Below are 22,637 nucleotides of genomic sequence, written 5' to 3' on the forward strand. Positions count from 1 at the left end.
GAATAGTTCTATACCTAATCACTTCCTGTATTAGGACAGTGTTCATGGATTCTTCATACATAACTGGAAACTTTTCCATCACAAGGTTAATGTCGATCAGTTGAGGAATTTTCGCCAAAATGCTTCCACATATCTCCTCTACCATCTAAAAAAAAAGCAAATGATACTTTAAAATCAAATTGACTGTGTGATTTTAGTGCTATACCATTTTCCTCATTTCTGAGCATATCCAGATAAACCATGGGGTAGTCCTAACCAACCACCTATCATGGTTGATGGCAGAATTGACACTCCTCCAGGATTGCCTCTGCTCCCAGGGATAAAAGATTAATCTCCAGCCTGTCCCTGCTCCAATAAGCTTATTTCTCTCCATATACAGACACTTCAGGCAGATATTTATGGTTTCCAATGCCCTGGGTCGCTGCAATAGTTTCCAGTTCCCTGGTCCTAATCACTTCCTAAATTCATTATGCATGTCTAAACCCTTTGTACTTCTATTCTACAGCTTTAGAATTTCTGAAGTTTCCTCCAACAATAGCTCAAACAGTTCTCATCCAGTACCAACCTCCTCCATCTAGCTGAGCTTGTTCACAGTCTGATCATTCTCTTTCAAGTCTGCTCATTTCCTCCAAATAAGCAGTGTTTCTCCAAGTGGTGTTATGGGTACAGGAATGGAATTCCATAGCAGAGTTTCTGACATGTTTTCTGCTTGTACCTCATCTGACAATTTTCACCCTTCCAAAATGTTCAATCTGTCTCATGCAACTCTGCTCTCACTCCTTGCCCTCTCCATCAGATCTAATAGAGTTGTCTTTTCTTCGCCTTCCACCCATTAGTCTCCGTACTCAATAGATTCTCCATAGCTCCAGTGTGATATGACCAACAAACACATCTTTTGCTTTCCATTTCAGCATTCAAAGGTATGTTTCTGTGACACAATAGTTCACTTATAAGTATGTTTGCTGAGCTGGTAGGTTTGTTCTCAGATGTTTCATAACCATGCTAGGTAATATCATCAGTGAGCCTTAGGTAAAGTGCTGGTGTTCCCTCTCACTTTCTATTTATGTGTCTTGGTCTGTTAAGATGGGTGATATAATTTCCGATTCTTTTTCCTCAGAAGTTAGTAAATGGGGTCCACATTGATGTGTTTATTGACGAAGTTCCGGTTTGAATGCCAGGCCTGTAAGAATTCCCATCCTAGGACAGGCTAAACTGAGACATGCATGGGAATTCCTAGAGGTCTGGTATTCAAACGAGAACTCCGTCAATAAACACATCGACTTAGACCACATTTACCAACCTCTGAGAAAAAGAACCGGAAATGATATCACCCATCTTAACAAACCAAGACACATAAATAGAAAACGGGACAGAACACCAGCACTTCAAAAATGCTCACTGATGTTTCCTAGCATGGTGACAAAATGTCTGCGAACAGACCTACCAGCCCAGCAAGCAAACTTACAACCTGAACATCAACCCGAGCTACAAACCTCAAATCGTAAACAATAGTTCACTCCTCAGCCATTTTTAGCACAGTTCAGTGCAGGTGTAGGATGTAGCACCTGCCCTTCACTTCCTTCCTTCTCATTATCCAAGACCACGAACAGTGATATACTTGTACTTCTTTCAATTTAGCATATTGTAATTCACTATTCATCAAATGGTAACATCCACAGACAGAGACCAAATGCAGAATGAGTGACCATGTTGCAGCACACCTTAATTCTACCCACAAGCATGAACCTGATCTTCTCTCTGCTTAATATTTTAATTATTCACCTTGGTCCCATGCTGACCTTTCTGGTTATAATCTGCTATGGTGTTCCAGTGAAACTCAACAAAAATTTGAGGAACAATACCTTATCTTTTGATTTGGTACTCTGCAGCCTTCTGGACTTAACATTGTAGTCATTAATTTCAGCTCATAACCATATTTCTATGTTGTTGTACATTTATTTTTATTTTTTCTTTGTTGTACTAGCTTGAGGTTCATCTTTTTTCTTTCTTTATCTCTTCATGTCTCATTTAGATAATTTTTACAGGGCAATTCACACCTCATTTAGACAGAACCTTTGTTTGTTTGGTATGTCCTTTGTGGTTGTTGCTTCACACAATTTTTCATTCTTTAATCTCCTCTGGCCTCTGCCCAAATGTAGATCTCCCACTCACTTTCCACTAGGTGAAAAACTTTTACACTTCTATTTCCCTTCAGTTCTGATGAATGTTATTAATCTGAAAGACTTTTCTCTCACATGCTGCCCGACTTGCTTTGTAGAGTCATAGAGTCATAGAGATGTACAGCACGGAAACAGACTCTTCAGTCCAACCCGTCCATGCTGACCAGATATCCCAACCCAATCTAGTCCCACCTGCCAGCACCCGGCCCATATCCCTCCAAACCCTTCCTATTCATACACCCATCCAAATGCCTTTTAAATATTGTAATTGTACCAGACTCCACCACTTCCTCTGGCAGCTCATTCCATGCACGTACCACCCTCTGTGTGAAAAATTTGTCTCTTAGGTTTCTTTTATATCTTTTCCCTCTCACCCTAAACCTATGCCCTCTAGTTCTGGACTCCCCGACTCTTATGTGGGAGAGTAACTCAGCTTGGCCTTTCAAGCTTGCAGGACGTGGGTACCTGTCCTTAGTTGCGCTTGAGAAGGTGGTGGTCAACTGTTTCTTGACTGCTGCAGTCAAATGCTGTCATTTCTGGTTGATTTTGTGCTGGTGTGAAATGACATACCTAAGGTTGGTGATGGTGGTGTCTGGGACATTGTGTGTAAGGTATGATTCTGTGAGTAGGATTATGTCAAACATTATTTGACTAGTCTGTCAATTTTGGCAATAGCCCTTGTTGTTAGTAAGGAGGACTTTGCAGGGTCAACAGGACTGTTTTTTCCCTTTGTTCTTATTGGTATCTAGGTCGATGCCAGGCAATCATAGAGTCATAGAGATGTACAGCACCGAAATAGACCCTTTGGTCCAACTTGTCCATGTCGACCAGATATCCTAACCTAATCTAGTCCCATTTGCCAGTACTTGGCCCATATCCCTCTAAACCCTTGCTATTCATATACCATCCAGTTGGTATTGTACCAGTATTGGTGTTACAATTGTACCAACCTCTACCACTTCCTCTGGCAGTTCATTCCATACACGCACCACCCTCTCAGTGAAAACATTGCCCCTTAGGTCCCTTTTATATTTTTCCCTAAACCTATGCCCTCCAGTTCTGAACTCCCCCACCCCAGGGAAAAGACCTTGTCTATTTATCCTATCCATGCCCTTCATGATTTTATAAACCTCTGTAAGCTCACTCCTCAGTCTCCGACACTCCAGGAAAAACAGCCCCTTTTTTGCCCTCCTGAGTTCTCTCTTAAGTATATTCCTACTGCCTTTATAGTCTTCTAAGGATTCACTCGATCTCTGCTTTCTGTACCTGCTTCCTTCTTTTTCTTAACCTCAATTTCTCTAGTCAGCCAGCATTCCCTATACCTACCAGCCTTTCCTTTCACCCAAACAGGAAAATATGTGTCTGTACTCTGGTTATCTCATTTCTGAAGGCTTCCCATTTTCCAGCTGATGCTTTATCTACGAACATTTACCCCCAACCAGTTTTGGAAAGTTCTTGTCTAATACCATCTAAATTAGCCTTCCTCCAATTTAGAATTTCAACTTTTGGATTGGTCTATCCTTTTCCATCACTATTTTAAAACTAATAGAATTATGGTCGCTGGCCCCAAAGTGCTCCCCCACTGATACCTCAGTCACCTGTCCTGCCTTATTTCTCAGGAATAGGTCAAGTTTTGCACCTTCTCTAGTAGGTACATCCATATACACAATCAGAAAATTTTCTTGTACACACTTAACAAATTCCTCTCCATCTGAACCCTTAACCCTTAACAGTTCCTGTCTATCTTTGGAAAGTTAAAATCCTCTACCATAACCACCCTATTATACTTAAAGATAACTGAAATTTCCCTACAAATTTGTTTCTCAATTTCCCGCTGACTATTTGAGGGTCTATAATACAATCCCAATAAGGTGATCATCCCTTTCTTATTTCTCAGTTCTACGCAAATGACCTCTCTGGATGTATTCCCAGGAATTTCTTCCCTAGGTACAGCTGTAATGCTATCCCTTATCAAAGGGGCCACTCCCCCTCCTCTCATGTCCCCCTTTCTGTCCTTCCTGTAGCATATGTATCCTGGAACATTAAGCTGCCAGTCCTGTCCATCCCTGAGCCACGTTTCTGTAACTGCTATGATATCCCAGTCCCATGTTACTAGCCATGCCCTGAGTTCATCTGCCTTTCCTGTTAGGCCTCTTGCATTGAAGTGAATGCAGTTTAATTTATCAATCTAGTCTGGTTTAATTTCTTTGTTGAGGCTTTGTAGTTGTTGATACACTAGTGCCTTGCTAGACCATTTCAGAAGACAGCTGAGAGTCAACCATGTTGCTGTGGGTCTGGAGTTACATGTAGGCCAGGCCAGACCAGGATGGCAGATTTACTTCCTGACAATCAGCAATGAATTAATTGTTGTCATTAGACTCATAATTCCAGATTTGATTTTGCATCCAAATTCAACACCTGCTGCCATGGGATTCAAACCCTGGCTCTCAGAACATTAGCTGGGTTTCTTGATTAATAACCAAGTCATAATACTCCAAGGCCAATACTTCCCCCTACTTGCTCTAACACTCAATAAGATCATGACTAGTCTGATAATTCCAGATTTCAATCACCTTTTACTGCCTTGCTTATCCAGAATTTATCGACCGCTGCCTTAAAAATATTCAAGTACTCTGTTTCCATTGCCTTTTGAGAAAGAAAGTGTTAAACATCCAAGACCATCTGTGAGAAAACATTTCTCCAATTTTTTATTTACTTGTGGGATGTGAGCATTGCTGGCTTGGGCAGCATTTATTGCCTGTCCCTGGTTGCCCTTGAGAAGGTGGTGGTGAGGTGTCATCTTGAACTGCTGTAGTTCATGTGCTGTAGGTACACCCACAATGCCCTTAAGGAGGGAATTCCTTGTTCTGTCTTAAATCAGCAACCCCTTATTTTTAAACAGTAACTCCTAGCTCCCACAAGGGAATACATCCTTTCCATGTACAACTTGTCCGTACCCCACAGATCTTGCTAATTTCGATTAAGTCACCTCTTACTCTTCTAATCTTCAGTGGATACAAATCCAGATTGTCCAAAGTTTATTCAGAAAGCAACCAACCATTACAGGTATTAGTCCAATAATCTGCTCTGATCTGCTTCCAATTTCTTTGCATTCTTCCTTAACTAAAGAAACCAGTACTGTAAACAGATTTGGTCTCACCAATGTCCTGTACACCTGAAGAATAAACTCCCTATTTTTATATTTTTCCTCATAATCAATAATAACATTCTATTCACAATCCTGATTACTTGCTGTACTTGGCATACTAACCCTTATGCTTCATGCATTAGAACACCCAGATCGCTCTGCATCTCAGAGCTCTGCAATCTCACATTATTCAGGTGATCATCAACTTCTTGCCAAAATGGACAATTTCACATTTTCCTACATTCTATTATGTTTGCCAGATCTTTGCTTATTCATTCACCTCCAAATATCCTCTTCATTACTTATTTTTAAGACCATAACACACAGGAGCAGAAATTAGGCCATTCAGCCCATTGAGTCTGCTTCACCATTCAATAATTCAATAACCCCATTCTCCTGCTTTCTCCCCTTGAAATTCAAGAACATATCTATCTCTGTCTTAAATATACTTAATGACCTGGCCTCTACTGCATTCTGTTTGAGGTAAAAAAAAATGCAAATGCTGGAATCCTGTCCACAGCCTTCTGTGGTAATGAATTCCATAGATTCACCACTGTGGCTGAAGAAGTTTCTACTCATTCATTCTAAAGGGTCTCTCCTTTATTCTAAGGCTGTCTCCTCAGGTTCTAGTCTATCCTGCTAATGGAAACATCTTTCCAACATCCACTCTGTCCAGACCTTTCAGTATTCTGAATTATATTTACATTCAAGTCCTCTAGAAATAACTATCAATATTGTATTTACTTTCCTAACTACAGACTCAACCTGCAAGTTTACCTTAACAGAATCCTGTATTGGGACTCCAAATCCCTTTGCACTTCAGACTTCTGAATTTTTTCCCCATTCAGAAAATAGTCTATTCTTCCTACCAAAGAGCATGACCTCACACTTTCCCACATTGTGGCGTTTCTTTGCCAACTCTCCTTACCTGTCTAAATCTTCCTGCAGCCTCCCCGCCTCCTCAATGCTACCTGTCCCTCCACCAATCTTTGTATCATCTGCAAACTTAGCCTAAATACCCTCAGTTCCTACATCTATATCATTAATGTATAAAGTGAAAAGTTGTGGTCCCAACAATGACCCTTGCGGTACACCACTTGTCACTGGCTGTCACCCTGAGAAGGATCCTTTTATCCCCACCCTCTGCTTTCTGCCAGACAGCAAATCTTCCATTCATGCTAGTGTCCTGCCTCTAACCTCATGGACCTTTATCTTACCCAGTAGCCTCCTGTATGGTACCTTGTCAAAGGCCTTCTAGAAGTACTCATCAGTATCATGATAAAAGTTTGCAACCTTCATTCACATAATTTATATTATTTTAAAATGTTGCTCTGCATTTGATCAATCTTTTGAGTGAAAGTAGCATTTTTTCCATATCCAAATATAAATCTACATTTCTGCACTTTGAGAAAGAAATTTGCTTTTTTTGAAAGGTACTAAGCTTAGGCTAATCTAAATTCAGACACAACATAGCATTTTGCACACTTCAGTACTAAACTAGCAGACTTATTCATGACACAATGAAGACAGATTTTAGAAAATGGAACACTCAATATTGTTAAGAGCAACACTTGGATTAAAGATGGGGGTGAACATGCAGTACTAGGAAAGCTACAGGAAGGATCTTATTCCTACTCTCTTTTGCACTTGGCCCAGGAATGCTTGATGCCAGCACAGGGTGAAATAGTAAAAATATTCCGTTCCATAGTACAATTTAACCAGATATATAGGAAGATTCTAGGTCTGACTCACTGTGATACATAAAAACATTTAAATGAAACATGCCTCTTCAACTCCTTTGCCACCGCCACCTGATGTTTTTGGCTGAAGCAAGATGAGGCAGTTTAACAACACAGAAGTTTCATTTTGGGCAAATGTGATATTCGCATTATCATGTAATCCAAATATTTCTGGGGTGTCATTAAGTGGAAGAGTCTTAATGTAATCCAGGTAGCCCTGTTGGAGAATTGAAAAAGATACAGGTTTAGAAGCATCAAGTGCACATTCATGATTTTTGTACATGCAGTGTAAGTCTGTATAAATACATATTTCTACTTAAAGCACCACTTCTGGTATCAAAGGCTAATGTTTTACAAACTAAAATATCACAATTAATAGAAAATCCTTTTGTTGGTTTGTGTAATGCCGAGAGGGCAAGAAGAGAGAGACCCAAAATTGTTTTGTTTAAACCAATAATCTCTTGCTTAAAACCTTCTTAAAACTGGACCCTTTGCTGGACTGATAACAATTAGATGACACTGATCACAGAATGCCAGTTGACCACATTTATAAAAAGTCCTCTGGTCACGTCTGGTCAGAACAAAAACTACATACCATCCTTCTGGAATGCAGCACTCCTTACATTGCACAGATATTTTAGTCAAGCCAACACAAAAGACAAGTAGACTAGACTATGTGGGGTGATGTGGAGTTGGAGAGGAAGTAAGAAATTATATCCCCTATGGTGCCCACCTCTCTCCAAAGGCATCCTGGGTCTGCTTTATGTAATATTTTTAAAATCAACATGTTCAAAATCATTATTACATGCCTTTGGAACTCACAATGTATTAGTCTGGGTTTCTGGATTACTATTCTAGTGATGTTACTGTTACACCAACTCCGCCCTGCAGGGTCTGCTTGACTTTTTAAAATCATGCTGTTCAGAGGAGCAAAAAAACACACCTCTGGAGCAGGTGGGTTTTGAACCTATGTCTTCTGGTCCAGAGGTAGGGACACTACACTGTGCCACAAGAACATCAGGATTTGCTTCTTTTTTTTAATACACAGAGCCTGTTTTATAATTTCTAATCAATTTGATCAGAGATGTTATGGCACACCCCTGGAGCAAGTGGGACTTGAACCTAAGCGTCCTGGCCAAGATAATAGGGAATGGTTCAGTTCCACCTGCTGCAGGATCATGTGATAGCATTGCTGGTCTTTCCCACCACCAAATCACCATGACTTTTAAAAAATTTTTTTTACTATTAGCCAGAGGTATGGATAATACCACTGTACCACAAGAGCCTGTTGGCTTTACTTTTTTTTTCTAATCAACCTATTCAGGGATGTATATTACACACCTTTAGACCATAAGATATAGGAGCAGAAATCAGGCCATTCAGCTTATCGAGTCTGCTCTGCCATTCAGTCATGGATAATAAATTTCTCAACCCCATTCTCCTGCTTTCTCCCTGTAACCCTTGATCATCTTGACAATCAAGAACCTATCTACCTTCATCTTAAATATACTCAATGACCTGGCCTCCACAACCTTCTGTAGCAGTGACGGCTTCTGGCTGAAGAAGTCGCTTATTATCTCCATTCTGAAAGGCCTTCCCTTTAATCTAAGTCTGTGCCCTCGGGTCCTAGTCTCGCCTAGGAATTGAAATATCTTCTCAACATCTACTCTGTAGAGGCCATTCAGTATTCTATATGTTTCAATTAGATCCCTCCTCTTCCTTCTAAACTCCAACGAATACAGACCCAGATTCTTCAAATGTTCCCCATATGTTAAGCTTTACATTCCTGGGACCATTCTCGTGTACCTCCTCTGAACATGCTCCAGGGCCAGTACATCCTTCCTGAGATATGGGGCACAAAACTGTGCACAATACTCCAAATGTGTTCTGACCAGAGCCTTCTAGAGCCTCAGGAGTACATCCTGCCTCTATATTCAAATCCTCTCAAGATAAATGCCATTTGCTTTCCTAACTACTTACTCAACTTGCAAGTTTACTTTGAGAGAATTCTGTACTAGAACTCCCAAGTCTCTTTGCACTTCTGACTTCTGAATTTTCTCCTCATTTAGAAATAGTCCATGCTTCTATTCTTCTTAACAAAGTGCATGACCTCACACTTTCCCATGTTGTACTCCATCTTTGCCCACTCTTCTAACCTGTCCAAATCCTTCTGCAGCCTCCCCACCTCAATACTACCTGTCTCTCTACCTATCTCTATATCGTCTGCAAACATGGTACAAACATAACTGCAGAAGAGGGTCAGACTTGCGTTTGTTTTATTTATTATTTATTTTAATAACCAGAAGTGCTGTTACACAAAACTGAATGACTTTCTCAACAACAAAAGTACTGTGACTTTTTTTTTATTTTTCCTCTTTTAATTATGACCCTTGTTGCCAATTCAGTGTTTACAATGAAAGCAAACCATCAAAAGTTAAGGGGATTAGCGAGAGAAAGAGAAGAGGTTAAATCAAATGGTGTTGGATGGGGAATAAAGGACAAAATCCCCTGTGATGTTCATTTGTCTCTCAAAGCACTGACAGTCATTGATGGATACCACATGCTTCCTTTCCAAGGACACCTTGGGCAAGAACATTACCATGGAGGAGAGGCAGACTGGGTCTGGTTTTTTAAAAAAAATGCTTTGAAGTGCTATTGTGCACAACTCAGTGATCGTCCAAAATCACCATAACTTTTTTTTAGAGTTTATTGTTAAACGACTAACCACCACCAGTAAAAACACCTGTGTAGCCAATTTAATATTTACATGCAAAGCCTATTAAGGAGAATAAAAACAATCAAAATAGTAATGGGGAGGTGGGGAGAAAGGGAAGAGGCTAAATCAAATAGAGTCATAGAAATGTACAGCACGGAAACAGACCCTTCGGTCCAACTTGTCCATGCCGACCAGATATCCAACATAATCTAGTCCCGTTTGCCAGCACTTGGCCCATATCCCTCTAAACTCTTCCTATTCATATACCCATCCATGTACGTTTTAAATGTTGCAATTGTACTAGCCTCCACCACTTCCTCTGGCAGCTCATTTCATACATGCACCAACCTCAGTGCGAAAAAGTTGCCCCTTTGGTCCCTTTTATATCTTTCCCCTCTCACCCTAAACCTAGTTCTGGACTCCACCATCCCAGGGAAAAGGCCTTGTCTATTTACCTTATCCATGCCCCTCATAATTTTATAAACCTCTAAAAGGTCACCCCTCACCTTCCAACATTCCAGGGAAAACAGCCCCCGCCTATTCAGTTCTCCCTATAGGTCAAATCCTCCAACCCTGGCAACATCCTTGTAAATCTTTTCTGAATCCTTCCAAGTTTCACAATACCCTTCCGATACGAAGGAAATGAGAATTGCATGCAATATTCCAAAAGTGGCCTAACCGACGTCTGTACAGCCGCAACATGACCTCCGACCTCTTATACTCAATACTTTGACCAATAAAGGAAAGCATACCAAATACCTTCACTATCCTATCTACCTGTGACTCTACTTTCAAGGAGCTACAAACCTGCACTCCAAGGTGTCTTTGTTCAGCAACACTCCCTAGGACCTTACCATTAAGTGTATAAGTCCTGCTAAGATTTGCTTTTCCAAAATGCAGCACTTCGCATTTATCTAAATTAAACTCCATCTGTCATTTCTCAGCCCATTTGCCCATCTGATCAAGATTCCATTGTACTCTGAGGTAACCTTCTTTGCTATCCACTGCACCTCCAATTTTGGTGTCACCTGAAAACTTACTAACTATGCAACTATGTTCACATCCAAATCGTTAATATAAATGAAGAAAAGTAGTGGACTCAGCACCCAATCCATGTGGCACTCCACTGGTCACAGGCCTCCAGTCTGAAAAGCAATCCTACATCACCATCCTCTGTGTTCTACCTTTGAGCCAGTTCTGTATCCAAATGGCTAATTCTCTTTGTATTCCATGAGATCTAACCTTGCTAATCAGTCTCCCATGGGGAATCTTGTCGAACACCTTACTGAAGTCCATATCGATCACATCTACCGCTCTGCCCTCATCAATCCTCTTTGTTACTTCAAAAACTCAATCCATGTTCGTGAGACATGATTTCACACGTACAAAGCCATGCTGACTATCCCTAATCAGTCCTTGCCTTTCCAAATACTTGTAGAACCTGTCCCTCAGGATTCCCTCCAACAACTTGCCCACCAATGATTTCAAGCTCACTGGTCTATAGTTCCCTGGCTTGTCCTTACTACCTTTCCTAAATAGCAGCACTATATTAGCCAACCTCCAGTCTTCCGGCACCTCAGTGACTATCGGTGATACAAATATCTTAACAAGTCGCCCAGCAATCACTTCCCGAGGGTACACCTGATCAGGCCCTGGGGATTTATGCACCTTTATGAGCACCACCACCTCTGTAATATGGACATTTTTCAAGATGTCATCATCTATTTCCCTACATTCTATATCTTCCATGTCCTTTCCCACAGTAAAAACTGATGCAAAATACTCGTTTAGTATCTCCCCTATCTCCTGCAGCTCCACAATAAGGCTGCCTTGCTGATCTTTGAGAGGCACTATTCTCTCACTAGTTACCCTGTTATCCCATTTGTATTTGTAAAAATCCTTTGGATTCTCCTTAACCTTATTTGCCAAAGCTATCTCATGTCTCCTTTTTGACCTCCTGATTTCCCTCTTCAGTATACTACTACTGTCTTTATACTCTAAGGATTCACTTGTTTTCTCCTGTCTATACCTGACATATACTTCCTTTTTATTTTAACCAAACCCTCAATTTCTTTAGTCATCCAGCATTCCCTACACCCACCAGCCTTTCCTTTCACCCCAAAAGAAATATACTTTCGCTGGACTCTTATCTCATTTTTGAAGGCTTCCCATTTTCCAGCTATCCCTTTACCTGCAAACAACAGCCTCTAATCAATTTTTGAAAGTTCTTGCCTAATACAGTCAAAATTAGCCTTCCTCCAATTTAGAGCTTCAACTTTTAGATCTGGTCTATCCTTTTCCATCAGTATTTTAAAACTAATAGAATTATGGTTGCTGGTCCAAAAGTGTTCCCCCACTGACACTTCAGTCTCCTGTCCTGTCTTATTTCCCAAGAGTAGGTCATGTTTTGCACCTTCTCTAGGAGGTACATCCACATACTGAATCAGAAATTTTTCTTGGACACACTTAACAAACTCCTGTCCATCTGAAATCTTAACTCTTTGGCAATCCCAGTCTATATTTGGAAAATTAAAATTCCCGACCATAGCCATCCTATTATTCTTACAGGTATCTGAAATCTCTTTACAAATTTGTTTCTCAATTTTCTGCTGACAATTGGGGGTCTATAATACAATCCCAATAAGGTGATCATCCCTTTCTCATTTCTCAGTTTCACCAAATAGCTTCCCTGGATGTATTTCCAGGAATATTCTCTTTTAAATACAGCTGTAATGCTATCCCTTATCAAAAAACGCCGCTCCCCCTCCTCTCTTGCCTTCCTTTCTATCCTTCCTGTAGCATTTGTATCCTGGAACATTAAACTGCCAGTCCTGTCCATCCCTGAGCCACGTTTCTGTAATTGCTATGATATCCCAGTCCCATGTTCCTAACCATGCCCTGAGTTCATCTGCCTTCCCTGTTAGGCTCTTGCATTGAAGTAAATGCAGTTTAATTGATTGGTCCTACCTTGTTCTCTACTTTATCCCTGCCTACCCTGACTGTTTAATTCGCTTCTTTTCTCAACTATACCAGTCTCAGATTGATCTCTTTCCTCACTATCTCCCTGGGTCCCACACCCCCAACTTACTAGTTTAAATCCTTCTGAGCTGCTCTAGCAAATCTCCCTGCCAGTATGTTAGTCCCCTTCCAATTCAGGTGCAATGCAAACTTCTTGTACATGTCCTTCTACCCCAGAAGAGATTCCAAAAATGTGAACGCTTCTCCCATGCATCAGCTCCTCAGCTACACATTAATTTGCTCTATCCTCCTATTCCTACCTCACTAGCTCGTAGCACAGGGAGTAATCCAGATGTTACTACCATCAAGGACCTCCTTTTCAAATTCCTGCCTAACTTTTTATATTCTCCCTTCAGAATCTCATTTTCCCACCTTTGTCGTTGGTTCTAATGTGTACAATGACCTCCTGTTGGTTCCTCTCCCCTTTGAGAACAGCCTGCACCCTCTCTGGGATTTCCTTGATCCTGACACCAGGGAGACAACACACCATTCTGATTTTTTGCTGCTGGCTGCAGAAATGTCTGTCTGTGCCTTTGACTACAGAGTCACCTAACACAATTGAGTTGGAGGGGTAAGTAAAGCTCCATGGTGCCCACCTCTCCCTAAAGGCATCGAGAACATTGATGGGCATTGCATGTTCTTTCTCCAAGGACACCCAGGCATAAACGTGACAATAAAATAACAGCAGACTTGGGTCTGCAGTTTTTTTATAATTTAACTTTTTTTTTTCTAACTAACCTATTCAGAGATATTATTGCACATCCCTGGAGCAGGTGGGACTGCAACCCAGGTCTCTTGATCCAGGGGAAGGGACACTACCATTGTGCCACAAGAGAGCCCTGGGAGGGAGGGAAGGGGAAGGAGACCCTCCCATAGTCTCAGTCATATGACAAACTACTCATTTGTTTGAATCGCTGTTAATTACAGAGCTTTGACTTTTGTTCATATGTATATTTGTAACTTAAGAAGAGAACACATGACATTAGATTGCAGCTAAATGGCTGGCTTTGATCTCAATATCTTGCATGTCTGGTTTCTGGAAAGACTTTTAAGTAATTTGAAATTTGCAACTAGCTTCTTTCCTTTCTCTTTTCTTTGATGTACATGTTTGTGACTGTCTATCAAGAACCATTTGCCTGGACTCTGAATGCAATGATAAACCCTCCCTTGTTTTAACCCTAAAGAATTTGCTATTGGTAATTTTAAATTGCACTTCACAAACAGAAAAAGAGGAAAATAAAAGAAAGAAAGTAAATAAACCAAACCCTGTTACAGACTGGAGAACAGGACAGTAAAATTAATTAAATTCAATTAATCTCTCACTCTTTTATCTGTGAAAGCACTTATAGAGATTTACCTTATAATGTATATCAACTCTCCACCAAAAGGAGGTAAACATAAAGACTGTTAACTTGGCTCAATTCCTCAATTGACAAAGGTCTTCCAGTTTAACTAGATCTGCATTTAAGAGTCAGCCACACAGATTCCTGAAGGTGTCAGCACAGCAAGACTGAATAGTGAAGAAGGCATACAGGATGCTTGCCTTCATTGGCCAGGGCATAGACTATAGGACCAGGGAAGTCTTGTTACAACTTCATAAATCATTGCTTAGGCCACAGATGGAATACTGTGTGCAGCTCTGGAGGCCAGTGTATCGGAAGGACGTGATTGTACTAGAGAGGGTGGAGAGGAGATTCACCAGGATGTGGCCTGGGATGTAAAGCCTCAAGTTAAGAGGAGAGATCGGTTAGGCTGGGTTTGTTTACCTTGGAGCAGAGGAGGCTGAATGGGGATCTGAAACAATGAGAGGTAGACACAGGGTAGATCGTGAGAATCATTTCCCCATGGCAGAAATATCGAAGACCAGAGGGCATAAGTTTAAGATGGGGAATAAGTACATTAGAGGGAATCTGAGGAAAAGATTTTTTTCACCCAGAAGGTGGGAGAAGTATGGAATGTGCTGCCTGAAAAGTCAGTAGAGTCAGGTACTCTCACAATGTTTAAAATGCATCTCGACAACCACTTAAAATGCCAGGGCATAGCAGGCTATGAACCAAGTGCAGGTAAATGGAATTACTGTAGTTTTATGTTTGTTGGTCAACATAGACATGGTGAGCAGAAAAACCTGTTTCTATGCTGTATGAATCTACAACTCTATGACATTACAGTACATCTGTAGGTCAAACAGTTAAGAATCAAAAAGTGGCACTGGAAAAGCACAGCCGGTCAGGCAACATCCAAGAAGGAGGAGAATGGATGTTTCAGGCATAAGCCCTTCATCAGGAATGTAGAGGAGGTGGGGGGGGGGGGTGACAGTTCAAAAGGATGGTGCTGAGTATGAGAGTTGGATCTGGGATGAGGTGGGGGAGAGGAGATGAGGAACTTGGTGAAATTGACATTGATGCCGTGTTTTGGAGGATCCCAGGGTGGAAGATAAGGCGTTCTTCCTCCAAGTGTCGGGTAGCTTGGATTTAGAGGTGGAGGAGGCCCAGGACTTGCATGTCCTTGGTGGAGTGGGAGGTGATAGTTGAAGTGGTCAGCCACAGGGTGGTGGGATTGTTTAGTGCATGTGTCCCAGAGATGTTCCCTGAAACGTTTCATGAGTTGGCGTCCTGTCTCCCTAATGTAGATGAGACCACATCAGAAGCAACAGACACAGTAATGAGGTGTTTGGATGTGAAGGAAAGTCTTTGCTGAATGTAGAAGGATCTTTTGGGGCCTTGGATGGAGGAGAGGGGGGAGGTGTGGGCGCAGGTTTTACACCTCTTGCGGCGGGGGTGGAGGGTGGATTGGTGGAGAGGGGGATTGGTGGAGGGGGTGTGGATCTAACAAGGGTCTGGTGGAGGAAATGGTCTCTGCAAAATGCCAATGGGGTGGGAAAGGAAATATATCTCTGGTGGTGGGGTCTGATTGTAGCTGCAGAAATGATGGAGGATAATGGGCTGTATCCAGAGATTACTAGGGTTGGAGGTGAACACCTGGGTGGTGATATCCTTGTTGCAGTTGGAGGGGTGGGGTTGAAGGATGGAGGTGCAGGAAGTGGAGGAGATGTGCTGGAGGGCAGTGTTGATCATATGGGAAGGGAAATGGCAGTTCTTGAAATAGGAGGCCCTCTGGGATGTCCTGGAGTGGAATTCCTCCTCCTGGGAACAGAAGCAGTGGAGGCTGATGAATTGGGAGTAAGAGCTAATGTTTCTATTGGGGGGGGGGGCGGAGGGGTGGGAGGAGCTGTAGTCCAGGGAGCTGTGGAACTGTAGTCCAGGGAAATAGATGTCCACGTCCATCTCAGTTGCTGGAAATGGAGATGGAGAGGTCCAGGAAGAGGAGAGTGGTGTCCAAGATGGTCCAGGTGAACTTGATGTTAGGGTGGAAAGTGTTCATGAAGTTGATGAACTTGTTCAACCTCTTCGTGGGAGCATGAGGTAGTGCGGATAAAGTCGTCAATGTATTGGAAGAAATGATTGGGATGGTGCCAGTGTACGTGCGGAAGATGGACTGTTCCATGTATCTGATGAAGAGGCAGATGTAGTGGGGCCTCTGCAGGTGCCTATGGCTACCCCTTTGGTCTGAAGGAAGGGAGGATTCAAAGGAGAAGTTGTTGAGGGTGACGACAAGTTCAGCCAATAAAATGAGTGTGTCGGTGGAGGGGTACTGGTTGGGTCGGCGGGAGAGGAAGAAATGGAGAGCTTGGATGCCTTTGCCATGGCAGATGCATGTGTACAGGGACTGGATGTCCATGGTGAAGATGAGGCATTTGGGGCTGGAGAAACGAAAGTTATGGAAGAGGTGGAGTCCCGAATGTATGTGGGAGTTCCTGGACCAAGAGGTACAGGAAGGTGTCAAGATATAAGAGGAGTTAAGTTTGGTGGGGCAGAAGCAGGCGGAGATGATAGGTTGACCAGGGCAATCAGGTTTGTGAATTTTGGGTAAGACGTAGAATGGGGTGGTGTGGGTTTCCGGCACTATGAGGTTGGAGACTGTGGATGGGAGATCCCCTGAAGTGATGAGGTTGTGGTTTGGGAGATGATGGTTTGGTGATGGGAGGTGAGGTCGTGGTCGAGGGGGCAGAAGGAGGAGGTGTCTGTGAGTTGGCATCTGGTTTCAGTGGTGTCGAGGTTGAATAAGAATGGCAGATTTCCTTCTAAAAGGACATTAGTGAACCAGATGGGTTTTTTTGACAATTGTTACATGGTTGCCATTCAGCTAGTTTTAAATTCCAGATTTTTTTATTGAATTCAAATTTTACCATCTGCCTTGGTGACATTTGAACCGATATTCCTAGAACATTAGCTTCGGGTTCTGGATTATTATTCCACTGACTGGTGACATTACAGTGACACAACTGCCTCCCCAACAATTCAGTGACACAACTGCCTCCCCAACAATTCAATGATAATTGTACTTTATTCTCCCATGCCCCTTTGATGCTGAAGGTTTGCCACCAGCTGATTTGAGGTATATCAGGTCTATGAGCTTACAGCTCGATGCAGTCTAAGGACTCCATTAAGGAAAATCTGTAGGACATTTTAAAATAATATACACATTGGTTGCATTCAATGTACTTTTAATGTGAAATTCTCCAGTAGAATAACTACTGAAGTAATCTAGTTTATCCTGCTCTCCTTTCTTAAGCAGAGATCAGACATTGGCAACCCTCAGGTTTACAATACAGTCTGCCTTTGTAATAATGTTGAAAAATTGTGGCGGGGGTGCTGTTATTTCCTCAGCCATGTGGTGAAAACCATCAGAATTCAGTGCCATATCCACTTTAAACTTTGCTATTTTTATCAGAAACATTTATTTTTTTCTACAGTCATTTCTCATAAGTGTTCCACATCCTTCTCTAATGCAGCAGGGCATTAATTTGTCAAAAGTTAATTATATCCAAAATTCCATTATTTTTCTTGCCAAGAAAACTGTAATACTGTATACAGAAACAGATTTTGTGGCAGTAATGGATTCATAAATTTCTGAAGGGGATTGTGAGATTTATTTTCTAGCAGGGTCTGGGAAAATGTTGTGCCTTTTTGTGGTTTGCTTTCTAGCCATTTGGAATCTACTGTTATTATACCGAAATAACCATACATAATATATTTTGGAAAGGCCTTTGGCGAATTAGGTCTTACACTCTTAGACTTTCATTTCATCACTTCCTGCTCTTGGTTCAAAAATTTGCTGAAAATTTATCTCTTTGTCAGATTCTTCGTTGACCCTACAAACATTCCCCCTACTCAGTGTCTGTTGGATATACAAATTCTTTAAACGTCCGTGATTTTTTAAAATGGTAAAGATGCAGTTTTACTTTGAATTTCCTGGCTCTGACAAAAATGTTCAAACAAAGCCAACTTGTAACAATTTTCCTTATCTTCAGAAAAAAAGCTCCATTAAACGTAATATCAGATAGCATCTGGGCAAGCACTCATAATTTACAGAAGCGAATAAAAGTATTAAATGCTGAACGTTAACAGCTTATAAGTCTTAAGTCATCTTAAATATTTTCTGTCTCAAATTTATATGCAAGAGATAAGAAAATAACAACTAATTCATTAATATAACTTTTAGCCTTATTTTCCAATCAAACTGGACTCTGACAGGCTCAAACTTAATTGTTCAACTAATCTGTTGCCAATGGAAATAATTATTAATTGGGAATGTTAAAACACTGCCACGTGGATAAAAATGTTATGATCAGCTTAAAAACAGTGGCATTTTGAAGAAAGACTTACAGTCCCATTTTAAGAGTCTCAAAAATATGATTATGAGTTTTAACATAGGGAAAAACTGGAGCCATTTTGTAACAATGGTACATATTAAAAAGTTTTTAATATTAATTTGTTTATGGGAACGTGATTTTAATTTCTGGTAAAATGGTGAATAAATGGGTCATGTGATTTTCTGTGAACTTTGTTGACAACAAACCTGGTTGATTTCCTCGTTAAAGGTTAAAGTGGTGGCCAGGTTGCTTTACTATGAAAAAAGTGCTGATGGTGGATAGATTGTTAGTCTCCAAGTCCAGGGAATGCTAGGAATATCAGGTTTTGTATATGGTTATATTGTAAACTGTATAATTCCAAGACAGAAAGAAGTTGGGGTTCTAGAAGGCAGCTAATTAGCATTTCTACTCGAGCCACTTAAGTTGGCTTTGAGTAAGGAAGAGGACATATGAAGCCATTACACTGTCAGCGGACAGGAATTTTATAACAAATCCATGAACCTATAACAGATCAGACTGCAAAAATCTGAAAGACAGTAAAGAGAAATATGGAAGCAGCTAGTTCTGCACCTTAAACAGAGAATATTGTGGTCTTGTCAGTCACCACTTGACTACAGGAAAGATCTTAATTCATCTCTCATTATCAAAGTCAGTTCTGGGAATAAGAGTTGCTGAGCTGGGAATGGAAGAGAAAAGCAAGTAATTCCACAGGAACTTAGAACTATTTTGGACTGATCCATGGAGAATGAAGTGTCCATTTAAGAGATAGCGAAAAGTATAACAGTGAAGGAAATTTCTCTTACTGTAAAACCTAGTTCGGAAATGTTTTCCACGGTAGCTTAGATTATAAATTGCTTACTTAAGAGTGTTTAGACCATGTAGCTTTTAGTTTAGTACATTAAAGGTCTTAAAATTTGAAATCTGAGTGATCTCCCAGTTAACCACCAAAACATTCATATCTTTCTAGATATTATTGGTCTCAACGGTGCACAAATTAACAAGTAATGAAATGATTTGCCATCTTTTGGTTGTACAAAAAAGTGGAGTAATTCCTGTTCTTCAAATAGTAATATATGACCTGCAATATGTATTTGAACAAGCATATACAGCTGTCATCAAAAAGATGAAAGTTTATTTTGTTTAGAATAGCTATCAGGAGCTTACTTATCCAAGGTTGATGATGGAACAGAGTTATAGATCAGTTATGATTAACTGAATGGCAGAACCAGCCCAAGAAGATGAAAGGCACCTACAATAAAAGCAAAATACTGCAGATGCTGAAACTTTTAAAATGAAAACACTAAATACTGGAAATCCTCAGCAAGTTTGAAAGCATCAATTGTGAAAGAAAGAGTTAACATTTTGAATTGAATAGAATTCTTCTTCATATTGAAGAAAGGTTGAAATATGGTAAGTATATATGACTCCTATGTCAGAGTGGCACTTTCAAATGTCAACCAGTATTAAGCCAACCTTTGGAACTGTGAACTAATTTGCTTCTGGGTCGAGATAAACGTTATCCTAGAAACTTGAAGGAACTGATAATGTTAGTATTAGTGTTAATTTTCAAAACTCCCGAGATTCGGGAAGGTTTTGTCAGATTCAAGAGTAGCAAAACTAATACCTTCAGAAAGGTATTCAGAAAGGGAGGGAGGGAGGGAGAAAACAAGAAGCTTTAGACCAGTTAACTTGATGTCTGTCATGGGAAGGTATTACAATTGATCATTAAAGAGGTTATAGCTGAGCATTTAGAAAAATTCAAAGGCAATCGGGAACAATCAGCTTTATTTTGTGGAAAGAAATTCAATTTTAAATAATTCATGAGACTTCTTTAAAGGAGTAACACGTATTATGGATAAAGTAGGTGTACTTTTTGCAAGGTTTGTGAAGGTTTGTAGCTCAGGTTGAGGTTTAGGGTGTAGGTTTGCTCACTGAGCTGTAGGTTTGATATCCAGACTTTTCATTACCTGGCTAGGTAACATCATCAGTGGCGACCTCCACTGGTGTGGAGGTATACTATAGGTGTACTATAGTTGGATTTCCAAGCGTCATGTGATAAGGTGCCACATTAAAGACTATGCAGAAATTATAAGCTCAAGGTGTAGGGGTAGATTGCATGGCTGGAAGAAAAACCAAATATGCTTAAAAGTGTCTCTGAAGAGCAGGATGCAACACATTGAGTCCCTCGAGGTCTGTGCTAGGCCTCAAATTTTTATAGTTTGCATCAATGATTTCGAAGAAGGAAACAAAGGCATGGTAGCTAAATTTGCAAATGACACAAAGATAGGAAAGCCTGTTGTGAAGAAGACATAAGGAGTTAGCTGATAGATATAGACAGATTGAATGAGTGGGCAAAAATCTGGTGGATGGAGTATAATGTGAGCAATAAGATGTTGTTTACTTTGGCAGAAAGAATGAAAAAGCAGAGTATTACTTAAATGGAAAATGACTTTGGAATTCTAAGGTACATTGAGATTATGTATTCTGGTCCTGGAATCGCAAAACATTAGAATAAAGGTACAGTAGGCATGTATTCAAGAAGGCTAATGGAATGCAATCCTCTATTATAAGAGGAATTTAACATAAGACTAAAGATGTTAGACAGAGCTAGAGGATCAACCATGATCATATTGAATGGTGGAGTGGGCTCAAATAGCTGAATAGCCTACTCTTGCTGCTAGTTTCTATGTTATATTTCAGTTCTTCTGGGCATTGGCGAAACCCCATCTCGAATACTGTGCACAGTTTGGGTTTCCTTATTTAAGGAAGGATATAAATGTATTGAAGATAATTTAGAGGAAGTTTACTGGATTGATTCCTAGAACATATGTGTTACCTATGAGGAAAGATAGACAGTATTGGGTTGTTTTCACTGGAGTTTAGAAGAGTGAAGTTGACCTAATTAATATCTGTAAGATCCTGAAAGAACTTGACAGTGTGGGCGTGGATAGGATGCTTCCTCTTATGGGTCAGTTCAAAACTAGGGATCACTGTTTTAAAATTAGATGTCATCCTTGTAGGATTGAGACAAGAAGAACTGTTTTCTTTCAGAGGGTTGTGAGACTTTGATACCCTCTCTGATTCAGAAGGTGGTGAAAGTGGGGTCATTGATTCCTTTTAAGACAGAAGTAGATAGATTCTTGTTTGGCAACGAAATCAAGACTTTCTGGAGTAAATGGGAATGTAGAAGGTCAGTATTGATCTTATTGAATAAAAGAGATGGCTTGTTTGGCTGAATGGCCTACTTCTGCTCATTGTTAGTATGTTTGTAATATCTTGAAATGGAACTTTGTATCCTGAAATGGAACATGAACACACACTCAACAGAGAATGCCACAAATTTAGGCAACTTGTTTCTTAGGGATGACTTTTTGATTTTTCATTCATTTCTTCAAAAGAGAAGAAGTAATCTCTTTAATTTACTATCAGTTCAGAACAATGATCGTAAATATGTTAATGTTAAAAACTTGCTTAGATACATTCATTGTAAACAATGAAAAGATCAAATAAAAACAGTATCTTTAAAAAAGTCTGCACTTGCCTCAAGTTCAATCTCAGTATCAATCTGCCTGTAGATTCCAGATTCAGAGTAGATAAAACCTTGTTCTAGAACGTCTGAATTATAAAAGTCTGCCAAAATGTTCATTATGCACCGCCTGTCCCAGTCATCCGTCACACGACCTCCGTAATTAATTTCCCCAGCTGTATACTTCAGTACCTATGAGGTCAATGCAGCAGGCTATTAGACTGTTGGTACAATCCACCAAATTAGGTTATGATTTGTTTAAGAACTAGTACCTTTTTTCTCTTTCCAGTAGATGAAATTTGAGATCCAGGCACTTACCAAGATAATAAAGTCACCTGCTACAACAGTTTTGAACAAACAAAATGAACTTGAGTATAAAATGTTAGAAAAGGAAAACAACTGACAAAGATATATGTACGAGGTAAATATGGAGAACAAACTATGGTGAAGGGCCCCCCAGAGCACATGAAATAGTAGATATAGTTAAGACAGATCCCATGGATTTCTCAACAACCCACCCAGACATCAGTGATACCGCATTTCTTCAAATTTCATTAAAACTTTGTCCTTTACAAGAATTCTGATTCTTCAGTTTGA

The 22,637-nt window shown here is 40.4% G+C and overlaps 1 protein-coding gene across 1 annotated transcript in view; it reads right to left on the reverse strand.

Annotated features, from left to right (window-relative positions):
- Positions 1–22,637, reverse strand: part of dnah1 (dynein, axonemal, heavy chain 1) — a 420,700-nt gene that overhangs the window by 33,400 nt on the left and 364,663 nt on the right. The window contains exons 73-75 of the mRNA XM_043708503.1: positions 22,056–22,232; positions 7,114–7,284; positions 15–145 (exon numbers count right to left, since the gene is read on the reverse strand). Of these exons, the coding sequence (XP_043564438.1) occupies positions 15–145; positions 7,114–7,284; positions 22,056–22,232 (479 nt within the window). The remainder of the gene's footprint in view (positions 1–14; positions 146–7,113; positions 7,285–22,055; positions 22,233–22,637) is intronic.

Source organism: Chiloscyllium plagiosum, chromosome 18 (genome assembly GCF_004010195.1).
Source record: "Chiloscyllium plagiosum isolate BGI_BamShark_2017 chromosome 18, ASM401019v2, whole genome shotgun sequence".
In the NCBI taxonomy this organism is placed as follows: domain Eukaryota; kingdom Metazoa; phylum Chordata; class Chondrichthyes; order Orectolobiformes; family Hemiscylliidae; genus Chiloscyllium; species Chiloscyllium plagiosum.